Source organism: Engystomops pustulosus, chromosome 3 (genome assembly GCF_040894005.1).
Source record: "Engystomops pustulosus chromosome 3, aEngPut4.maternal, whole genome shotgun sequence".
NCBI lineage: Eukaryota > Metazoa > Chordata > Amphibia > Anura > Leptodactylidae > Engystomops > Engystomops pustulosus.
The window spans coordinates 76,274,220-76,286,639 of NC_092413.1; the positions used below are offsets into that span (position 1 = coordinate 76,274,220).

The 12,420-nt window shown below is 40.0% G+C and overlaps 1 protein-coding gene across 1 annotated transcript in view; it reads right to left on the reverse strand.

The window, feature by feature from the left end:
• FMN2 (formin 2) overlaps window positions 1-12,420 on the reverse strand; it is a 280,120-nt gene that overhangs the window by 109,582 nt on the left and 158,118 nt on the right. The window contains exon 9 of the mRNA XM_072141131.1: window positions 10,032-10,123. Coding sequence (XP_071997232.1) covers window positions 10,032-10,123 — 92 coding nt within the window. The remainder of the gene's footprint in view (window positions 1-10,031; window positions 10,124-12,420) is intronic.

A 12,420-nucleotide genomic window follows, 5' to 3' on the forward strand; every position in this document is an offset into this window, starting at 1 on the left:
GTATTTCCTCGTGACACCTAGTATAATGCACTTGGAAACTTGGAAATCAAAATGTGATGGAATTGAGAAACAAATGCAGAAAAGAGCACAAAGATGAAACAACCCCCCAGGTTGCCCTATAATCTAAGGTATTGGATCCTTCATCAGCCAACTTTCCCATTTCAAAGATCTTTTATTTACAAAAAATTGTTCTCACTCTTCCATCCTACTTGAAAGATTCCGCTAGCCTTATTTGTGATTTGTGATTTTTAAATGGGAAGACGTGTTACTTACATTGGACTTGTCAGCACTATATTCAAATAGACCTCATGATGGTTTCTTGAACAGCAAAATACTATCATTGAACCCCAAGAAGAAATTTTGATGACTGGTCTTTGTTTTTATTAGAACACAATGGGGCAGATTTACTTACCCGGCCCGGTCCTGGTCCAGCGGCGCGTTCTCCGACGTGGATTCGGGTCTTCCTGCGATTCACTAAGGTCGTGCGCCCGATGTCCACCAGGTTTTGCTGCTGCGCCAAGGTCCACCGGAGTTCACCTGGTTCTTCTCGGTGCATGTGAGTGCTTGATTTTGCGAAACACTTCGTTTTTAAATTCAGCGTTTTTCCAAATCCGTTTGGGTTTTCCATCGGCCATGCCCCCGATTTCTTTTGCGTGAAAGCCAGCGCGATTGCACCAAAATCCGATCACGTGCGCCAAAATCACAGCGGAATTAGTCGCAAAATGGAAAAAGTCGGGAAACCCGACGAAACTGCGGCCGCGGAGCCCTTAGTAAATGAGCCCCACTAAGTGCAGTATGCCTCACAATTGTGCAGGGTGCACCAAATAATTGAAAAACTGGTCTTCAATTATCTGGTGCACCCTGTACTCCTCTGGAAGTGTGCATCATTTTTAAAACCTTTAATATACAGCATGCAAAACAATTCTGTTTAGTTAAATGTGTTGCAAACTCCGAGTAAGCACTAACACCTCCGTTTAGGTGCACATTTTTCTGTCATGATGGACATAATGCAGCAGAGACACAAAACTGGCGCAAATACTTCATAAATACATGTGCAAGCAGATTGTACATTCTTTCTAGTGGAACGTCAGACAGAAAACTGGTGCAGATAGTTTAATAGATCTGGGCCACTGAGTAGAGTGTTTTTAGAACTGGTTATCACATTGAATCAAGGAAGGAAAGGTGATCACTGACTCATTGCTCATTTGAAAAAGATTTTAAAGAGCAGCTTTAAATGGCACCTACCACCACGATTCTACCTATAAAGGTAGAACGGGTGGTAGGTGGATGAATGGGACGTAAGGATAGCCCTTTTTGGGCTAATCCTTATGTCCCGGCTATCCTTTTGTAAACTTTAATGTCTTTATATGCTAATTTTTTTAAGCGGCTACTGGGGCGGAGAGTAGCCGGACAAAATTTGCATATAAAGACATTAAAGTTTACAAAAGGATAGCCAGGAAGGGGCTATCCTTACGTCCCATTCATCCACCTACCACCCGTTCTACCTTTATAGGTAGAATCGTGGTGGTAGGTCCCCTTTAAAGCTTTTATCTGAAAAGGGATATCAGAAGAAACTGGTACCTACTGCTTTTAAAAAGTCCTCTGCCCTTTCTCAAACCAAATGCCTAAAGCACAAAACCAGGATTGCCAATAAGAATCCTTGTGCTGTGCATACCTTAAACTTTCTTACCACATTTGTTAAAAGGCCATAAAAGTGTCCGAAAATATCTTCTAGTAGCATTGGAGGATACTTAGAAGTGACCCTCATCTGAAAAATTCTGTAAAGCCAAATCAAATTTTAAAAAATAGCACCAAGCAAGTTACGGGAACTGACTGTCTTTTATGATTGTGCCTCTTTCCAAGTGGGAGCTTTTAAGTGCCATCATAAGAAATGTGTCCATTATAAAAATCAGGGAAAAACCACTTACTTTGCTTGTGAAAATATAGGTTAATTTTCAAAATTCATCAGAGACTCACTTCCTATGTTATCTATGTAGTGGACTACATGTGTGCCACTATGCTTGCCTTACCACACAATTGCACATGCAGTGTAATGTCCATCGTTTCAAGTTTAGAATATTAAGACTGGTGGGCATGCAACAGAACACCTTATGTAAACCACACGTTTTAAAATCTGACATGTGTCACTATAAGTGGTCATAACGTTGGAACATATCCAGGTAATTTTGAGATTGTACATCATCTTGGTTGAGAAATTTAAGCAATATGTTTAGTATTTATTTATGAAATAAATGGAAATTTGGTGAAAAATGTTAAGCCTATGATCGTTTAATGAGGGTGAAAAATACATGGAAGTAAAATTACAGAAATGCAATTTTATTTAACAATATATTCATTGAAAACTTAATGTGCACCTTCACAATGTGTTAAAAAGGATGAATTTTACAATAATTAGTGCAATTCCTCCTGAGTATGCCGATACTTATTATGTCACTGTACACTGCTGTACGGTCACAGGGTGGTGGTTGGGGAAAGAGCGTTGTTTAGTTTTTGAAGGACAAATATGTCCTAAAAAAGTTTTAATTTGCATTTAGAGAGCTCTAGTGGTACCAAAACAGAGAAGAGCCCCAACAAGAGACACCATTTTGGAAAGTACACCCCTTGGAGAATTTAGAAAGGTGTAATATGAGTATTTGCCCCAACAGGTGTTTGATTCAATTAGGCCCCAAAAAACTTTTACCCCAAATTTTATTAAGCCACAAGGGATAAAACATAAAACAACACCCAAAAATATATAAAACTATTTCTCCTAAGTGTAGAACTGCCCCAGACGTGCATATAAAATGGTGTATTGCTACATAGTAGGGCCCAGAAGGGAAAGTAGGGTCCAGAAGGGATGTTTGTCAAATTTGACAAATTCTTTACATGTGTCAGAATGTATTTGGAGAGCCCTAGGGGTACAAAACTTAGGAGAATAGCAACAAGTGACACAATTTTGGAAACTACACCCCTTGGAGAATTTAGCAATGTGTAATATGTGTATTTGCCCATACAGGTGTAAGATCCACTTAGGTCCCAAAAATGAAAAAGATTAAAATTTTCCCAAAAAAGTCACAATTACCCCTAATTTTTAAGGGATAAAAAATGTAATAACCCCAAAAAATGTGTAAAATTATTTTTCCCGTGTGTAGAAATATGTGCATATAAAATGTTGTATGGGCGTACAGTGGAGGAAAAGAGGGATGTTGGCCTTTTAGAAGCCACATTTTACAGAAATCCTTTACATGTATCAGGATTTATTTGGAGAGCCCCAGTGGTGTAATTCAAAGGAGAACCAAAAAACTGACCATCATTTTTGAAAACACACCCCTTGGAGAATTTAATAAGGTGTAATATGTGGTATAGTGTAATATAAGTGGTGTAATGGGCATTTTGGAAATACAGGTGGTTTCCAAATATGATGTGCAATGGAGGCCCAGGATGGAAACTGCAATCATTTCTGGAAAGTTTGGTGCCATGATGTGACGTCTAGTTCGTTCCACTCTGAAATGTCAGCTTTCTGATTAGGTAGCCATGTTTCATAATGTGAGAAAGACCCAACATATAATCTTAAATGCTTGTCAGAAATGATCAAGCACTTAGAATATATATAAAGAACTTGGAGAATTATAAAGTATGTGCTAAAAAAACAGAGGCTAGGAGTGGAAATAGAAAAACTAAAAAAATTAAACCAACAAGTGACCCTAGTCTGCAAACTACAACCCTCAATGAAATAATCGAGGTGTATGGTAAGGATTTTGACCTTCAACAAGTGACCCTAGTCTGCAAACTACAACCCTCAATGAAATAATCGAGGTGTATGGTAAGGATTTTGACCTTCAACAAGTAACAATCAAGCACCTTATGTCATAGTGTGTACACTGGTCTAGTTCACAGGCTCTCCCATTAACCGTGATCAGCAAACCATTCAACAAATACTAAGACCAACTGTGCAATCCAAACTCTTTCTTTATATTAATCTTGGATAACAACGGACATAAAGGCATATATATACATCACCAATTCCCGGCTCAATATGCTTAAGTCCACGTTTTAAAAGTCCACACTATGTAATCCTGGCTCCACTAAGAAGCCGAACGCCCGGTGTGTCCTGTGACGTTTCGGAGGTAATCCCTCTTTCCTCAGACATGCGCAATGCCAGTCAGCATTTGTTACTAGGAGAGGCAGGGCACCATAGAAGGCTTCTGATTGGGGCCCCGCTTCCCATTTAAAAATTATACATATTTGTATACTCACACATGCAAGTTACAATCATACATTTATACACATAGATACATTGGGGCAGATTTATCAAGCTGTCTGAAAGTCAGAATGTTTCTAGTTGCCCATGGCAACCAATCACAGCTCCCCTTTAAAATATTCATGAGCACTAGTAAAATGAAAGCTGAGCTGTGATTGTTTGCCATGAGCAACCAGGAATATTCTGACTTTCAGACAGCTTGATAAATCTGCCCCATTGTGTCACGTTTAGGCTTACGCAGCTTACCGTCATGTTTGCTCTTACGCAGCGTTTTCACCACTTTTTTTTAAACAACAAGAACATATATTGAAATACAGAGAAGGCAAATAAAAGAACCAAAAACAGTACAGGGTTCTGCAATAGCAAAACATAAAAAACAAGAGAGAGAGAAAATAACAGTTGTTACATATATAGAGTATTCCTTATAGTATGGCATAAGTATGATAGCATCCCATGTAGTGTAATAACACATTAACACTCAGGAAATCAATCTAGCGTTCTATGCGTCCCATTGAGTCCAGCTCTTTTTTCGAATTTATCGCTAGTGTTGCGAACACGGCAGTAATGTATTCCATTGATTGGAGATCCCTAAGACGTGCATACAATTCCAATAATGATGGGGGAGCATTACGTCTCCAATTCAAGGATATCAAACACTTTGCCACTGTTATTATATGTAGTAACAACCTGGCACTCGGACCCTTGAGAGAACTAGGATAGAGATCGAATGTCTTAATTTCAGGGTCCAGTGGGACTTGCACGTTGAGGATCCCACCAATGAGGGACCTAACCTCCGGCTAAAAGTGAAACAGGACAGGACAACTCCAAAAAATATGGAACAATGTAGCATCAAACCCTCCACACCTCCAGCATAGGTTAGGAACTGACGGGTAGAATCTATGTAGAAGCTTGGGAGTGCGATACCAATTTAATAAAATTTGAAGTTGGTGCTCTTAATATAGAGCGCAAATAGACGATTGTCGTGTTCTCGCCCAAATAGTTTGCCATTTACCCAACCATGATTCCCACCTGTTCATGTAAGGATGTGATACATTTGTCTGCTCATTGAGTATGGAGTACAGGCTGGAGATCAGGCCCTTAATAGAAGGACCCTCTGAGCAAATCAATTCAAATGGTGTAGGTCTAGGGTTAGTTTCCGACCCGAGAATAGAGGAAAATGTTTAATCTGGTGATAGGTAAAATCCACCCCCGCCATTTGAAAAGGATTTGAAAAGTGCCTGCCTGCACCCAGGGCCTATAACTATTGGTGAGACTATCCGGGAGGTGTGATGTAAAAAGTATTGGGGTAAGCAATGACTGCATAGGGGCCACATTTGCGCCACTTTAACGCTTACTTACAAGCCGTTTGCATCACGTTTACACTTACCCTCCGTTTATGTCACATTTGCGCCTATATGCCGTTTGCGTCACGTTTAAGCTAACTGCGTTTGCATAACGTTTACGCAGTAATTATGTCGCGTTTACGCTTATGCTGCATTTGCGTTATGCATACAAAGTGTTTGCATTATGGTTATTCTTACACGCTGTTTGCGTCACAGTTACGCTTACACTGCATCTGCGCCAGGGTTACGCTTCGCTGCATTTGCGGTGCACTTCCGCCTGTGCGCCGTTTGTCTCACATTTCTGTTTGCATTTATGCGACTTTACACAAATGCAGTGTTTGAGGTGCGTTTATGCATATGCAGATTTTCAGTTTATGCTGAATTTGCATCGTTTTTAAGCTTATGTGGTATTTGCCTCTGCGTCACGTTTATGCTTACATAGCATCTGCGTTTATGTCGAATTTGGCTTGTGTTTTTGCTTATGTATACGGCGCTTGCTTTTACGGCGCATTTACACTTCCGTGCCATCACGTTTGCGTTTACACTTACATTTACATGCCATTTGCATTTATGTCATGTTTGCATCGCACTTACGCTTATGTGGTGTATGCGTTGATGTCTCGATTGCGCTTACATTTACATAGCGTTTGCATTTCCGTTTACATTACATGCATGTCTACCAATGCATGTAACATTGCATTTTTGTAAACACTGTGTAAACTCAAGGTCAACAGAATCTTAGAATGTGTGTGAACATAGCCTTTAGATGCACAAAGAGAAATTACATCTCACCACTGACAGTATGAGAGAAGATTAGGATAACATACACCCCCAAACCCCATAACACACGACTCCCACTTTGACAACTACAATCTGGTTTCTGACCAAATCACTCCACTGAGACTGCTCTGACCAAAGTCTCTAATGATCTACTGGCTGCCAACGCACCACTTCTCTCCTCTTCTCCTTCCTGCAGACACTACATTATCTCGGCATCACTGACCTGGCATTCTCTTGGATCTCCGCATACCTTTCCAACTGAACGTTCAGTGTCTATCACTTGCACCTATCTATCCTTCAAAATCTCAATGGCCCCTATTTTATTCTGCATCCTCCCATGGTCCCTAAAAATAACTATTCTTAAATTTCCATTAAAATTTTCAAATCACTGATCAATTTGTAAACATCTTAATAATATAAAATTAGTTACTTAGTGACGTGGCTTGAAAAGGCTCTAGTGACCAGGCATTTTTAGCGAATTTTCATTTTCGCCAGTTAAAGGGCCATAACTTTTATCAGGACACATAGAGCTAGTTAAAAAGGTAATAAAAGGTTCAACATTTTTTTTTTCATTTTTATTTTGGGTTAAAAGTGGGAAAAAGGCTTTTTTGTAATTTATAGTACTTTTTTTTAAATTTTCAAATTAACTTAAAATGAACATTATTAATAAATTCCCTATTTTGTTTAGGTCGTTTTGATATATAATATGTATAGTCTCGGGAAAACGGGGTGACAATGGCGATGCTTTTTGTAGTGTAGCGGGGGATTTTTTTTATTATATGGGGAAATGTCATTGTGTTCTTAAGAATATTTATTAATATTTTTTTGTGTTTGTGTTTTTACTTTATATGTCCCCCATGAGGTCATAAAAGAGCCCTGGGAGACATTTTAACTTTTTTTTCCTTTAATTTTACTTTATTTTTTTGTTTTACAAGTTTTCCCCTGTAACTGAGGCATCTATAAGAGGTAACAAACCCCATCTCCCTTCTCCCCAGGGCCTCAGGGTCTAAAGACGTCGCTGCAGACTTTGGACCTGCTCCCGCTGATGTCTAAAGTCAGTGGGCGGTCCAAATATGAATTAAAAATAATTTAAAAAGAAGTAAACATTAACACAAAGGGTATTCGGAGCAAAAGAAATCTGCACAACATAGTTTAAAATGCAAGTTTTCCTTTTATCCTGCATAACCATGTACATAAACTAATTAAACATATTACTGACAACATCATAAAGATCAAAATATGTCTTCCATTTTGTTTAAATTCCTGGCAAATATTAGCCAATTAAAATCTGTTTAATGTGTTAACATATAAAATTACATTTAAAATATGATGCCCACAAAAGCAAAGAATTTGCAAATGTTGAAAATAAAAAAAATTTACCACCTGTTTTCCAATTATGGAGTACAATATGTCATGAACACAGTTTCAAAATCTGTTAAGCAAGAGTCTGTTAAAGCATTCTAAAGTTATTTCTGCATAAACTGACATTTGGGAAATATGCAAATAAGTTTTCCAGGATGGGACAAGGAAAACCATGCCTCTTTTGCCATCTTGTAAGGCAGCCCCTCTTACCATCAAGAATTTTTCCAACCGTTTGGAAAATGGTTTTCCAAAAAATTGGCTGGGGAAAAATTATCTGTGCATGTATATGTTAAAGAGGACCTTTACTACCTCACAGATGAACATCATTCAGGGGAATTTAATAGCTAATTGAAAAGATTTTATTAACTCTTTCTTGGTGGGAATAATAAAATTATTAATTTTGGTTTATTGGTTATAACTTTTTTTGGACAATCACTGTACCATAATAATATCCTATCTCTATTCTATGGGTCAACGCAATGACAGTGATACCCCATTTATATACTTTTTTTATGGTTGACTTCATTTATATACCGTATATTCTCGAGTATAAGCCGAGTTTTTCAGCACAAAAAATGTGCTGAAAAACACTAACTCGGCTTATACTCGAGTCAAAAAAAAAAAAAGACTAAAAAAAAAAAATCTAAACTCACCTTTTCAGCGGCCGCGCGAGTCTTCTATGCGATCCCTCTGGCTGCGGCACCAGGTCCGAGTCACTGACTTCAGCCGCCGCCGCGATCATATTGTGTGTCAGAGCTGCGCGCCACACGGACCTGGCACCGCAGCCAGAGGGATCGCTTAGAAGACTCGCGCGGCCGCCGAAAAGGTGAGTTTAGATTTTTTATTTTTTTAAATTAACTGTCCGGCTCCATAACGGGCCGGGGACCCGGCTCCATAACGGGCCGGGGACCCGGCTCCATAACGGGCCGGGGACCCGGCTCCATAACGGGCCGGGGACCCGGCTCCATAACGGGCCGGGGACCCGGCTCCATAACGGGCCGGGGACCCGGCTCCATAACGGGCCGGGGATCCGGCTCTTTAAGAGGGCACAGGGGCTGGTGGCTACAAATTGGGGCAGGGGGTTAAAGGCTACAAATTGGGGCAGGGGGTTAAAGGATACAAATTGGGGCAGGGGCTGACAGGCTACATATTGGGGCAGGGGCTGACAGGTTACATATAGGGGGCAGGGGCTGACAGGTTACATATAGGGGGCAGGGGCTGACAGGTTACATATAGGGGGCAGGGGCTGACAGGTTACATATAGGGGGCAGGGGCTGACAGGTTACATATAGGGGGCAGGGGCTGACAGGCTATATATTGGGGCAGGGGCTGGCAGACTATACTGGGGCAGCGGCTGGCAGGCTATGTACTACTGGGGGCTGGCTGGCAGCTATATACTACAGGGGACTGCTGTGTATATACTACTGGGGGCTTGGTGGCTATATACTTGGGGGGGCTGTGACCAATGCATTTCCCACCCTCGACTTATACTCAAGTCAATAGGTTTTCCCAGTTTTTTGTGGTAAAATTAGGAGCCTCGGCTTATACTCGGGTCGGCTTATACTATACCGTATAGTATATACGGTAAGTCATTTGGTGAGATATTCAATTGTTTTTGCATCTCCATGTTCTAAGAGGCAATTTTGTTTCGTTTACAGAGCTAAGGGCAATGATACCCATTTTTAAAGCGCAAACTGCTTGCACAGGCATTTAAGAAGTACCTATGGCACATTTGCGTTGCATGTGACCCTTTTGTGGCACAGCTAAACTAGGCATCATGCGACACAAATCAGGGGTTGGATCAGTTGAACCGTGCACCAGATTTCAAGTCCAACATAATTGTGTCACCTGCACGTGTTAAAGGTGCACCAAAAAAGGTGGTGCACTCTGTCGGAGCTGTGCAGAGGACGCCAGATTTGTGAAGAATAGGCACCAGAAATCCTAAATCTGGCGCACCCTGCACGCTACACAGGCAAACTGCATTTAGTGCAGGTAAATGTAATCACAATGCAGCACAAATGCGATGATAACACAAAGTGAATGCAATTGTGATATATCTGCAATGTAAGCACAATATAAAACACAATGTTAACTGTGTAAACACAAAATCCAGATGAGAGAGATTACAATTTGTACCCCACAGTGGATTCAATGATTTTTCCTGCTGCTAATTGGACAGAATCAGAGAAGATTAGCACAAACACATGCCCCCCTCCTCCAGCTCCAGCACCTCCTTATGGTGGATCACCACTATCATTTGCATTTATGCCTGAAGTGAAACTTACTGCTCAGGTTTGTCCAGGGGCTTTGAACCATCCTTATTTCTTGAGGTCTTGACATATTTATCAATTTTCTCCTGCTCTTCTGAAGCAGCTCTCTTTAAATAAACATAAACATCAAATAACCAAATATTCCTGCAATAAATTTAAATTTTCTTAAAAATCAAACACTGAAAATATTTATTTTTTCAGAAATGAATAGTGCAGGGGATAATAGTAAACTTTGTAATTTATTTAATTAAGGAAAGCAGCTCCCCTTTGCCTTTTTTCTTCTACAGTATTTTTTCTCCTGCAGTAGTGGGCTACACAAGTGTATACAATTTAAAGCTATCAATGCCTAGAAGCCATTTCATTTGATGATTCAGTTCTTTAATGATATACGACTATACAATTAATGTAAAGAGTTGTCATATGGACCATTATCTGGTTCCTTTATTTCTAAACTATCTGTCAGTGGCATATAGGACAGAAAACTGATTTACACAAACTACAGTACTTAAATAAGAAAAAGATGATAACAAAAGATATCTCTTTAATAATTACAAAGTTTACTATTATCATCTGTACTATGTATTGATGATTTATGTAAATTTGTTGCCGCAGAGTTGATGCCGGCTCAGCTCAAGATCGGATTGCAGTCGGCATCGGGATACATGGGATGCCGGCTGTAACTAACAGCCGACATCCCAGTGTAACACCTGCGGTCGGAGTGCCTGCCATGGATCTTTCCCTCGATCATTCCTATGGCAGCCCTGAGGTCCGATCAGATGATTGCTTGTTCATGTCTCATGGTGAAACCAATTAAAAAAAGTTAAAAAAAATGTTATTCAATAAAAGTAAATTAATAAACATGCCCATAAGCCCTATTACATATATAGAAACATATAAATGCACAAAAGTCTAAATCATAACACAAACTTCACATGTATAGTATAAACGCATCCGTAACAACTTGTAGAATAAAAGTAAATCATTACTGAACATGCACAATATGTCCCGCAAAAAACAAGCCAATCAACCAGCTCTGTAACCAAAACAGTAAAAATATTAGAAGACGGCGATGCATGATAGATTTTTCCCCACATAAGGTTTTATTTGGAAAATTTAGTAAAACTTAAGAAAAAATGTTCAAGTATGGTATCCCCATAATCATATTGACCCATAGAATAAAGATAACATGATTATTAAGCTATATGGTGAACACCAAAAAAAGTAAAAAATCCAGTACAGAATTGTACCTAAAAAAAAAAGTTCATAACTTTTCAACAGTAGCGGATACCAGCCCCAAAAATGGTAACCAATGGAACGCTAGCTCAGGTGATATGGCATTAAACACCTTGGTCAAGAAAGGAGTCAGGGATTTCCTGAATGCTTTGTTAAATACAGGGAGTGTACCCATCACGTCTGAGGGCTTTTTTATGGTTTCTGAGACTTCTGTCGTTCTAATTTCCTCCTCTAGGCTCACTATACCGCTGGGCGTAGCACTGGGATTTTAGTATCATCTATGTACTCTTCTAGTCGTTCCAAAAAGGAATGTGGGCTCATATTGTCAATATGGCCCTTGATGTTATAAAGCTAGAAGTAATAAGAATGGAAGCCTACAATAATTTCGGCAGGATCATAGGTGTCAGCGGGTGAAGCAATCTTAATAATGCATTTGTAAGAATGTTCATGTAGATGACTTTTGAACTGCACATGCTGCAAGAGGTATTTTTGTCTTGTAGGGAACGTATCAAGTCTCTGACTATTACTAAGTCTCATCTGAAGCGGCGGATTGCTTGTATTGGGAATCGAGAGAATGCAGACGCTGGAACAGAGCAGATAGGCTTGCCCCTTCTCCCTTTTCAACCATGTCCCATGCTCACTGAACTGACTTTGCATAAGTCATTTAAGTGATTCCCATTTCATATTAAGCATGCTGGGTGTCATGTCTACAGTTTGCAGGGGAGGGTTTGATGTAGGTCAGCAGGGATGTAAGGGATATAAAGCGTTAAGTAAATTGGGGCATGATCGGAGTGGCCAGTGTTACAGATGGAAGCCACTAAGTTCCAAGTGAGGGCTCTATGGCTAAGGATGAAGAGGTCAATCCGACTATATGAGTCGCGGGCTGGAGAATAATAGGAATAGCCGTTATCCCAGGGGTGTAGGATATGCCAGATATCAACGAACTGAAGCTTATGTAGATCCCTTGCCAGGTGGGGGCAAGGCATCTGCCAGATGAATTGTCTAAAGAGGAGTCTAACATTAAATTCGAGTCCCCTCCCACAATCCACGTTCCCTCCAGAAAATCGGACAACACGGTTAGGTATTTCTTGTAAGCAGGAACAGGGGATCAATTGGGGAGCTGCAAACATGAACACCTGACCATTTATCTTAATAAAAACATATCCACCCA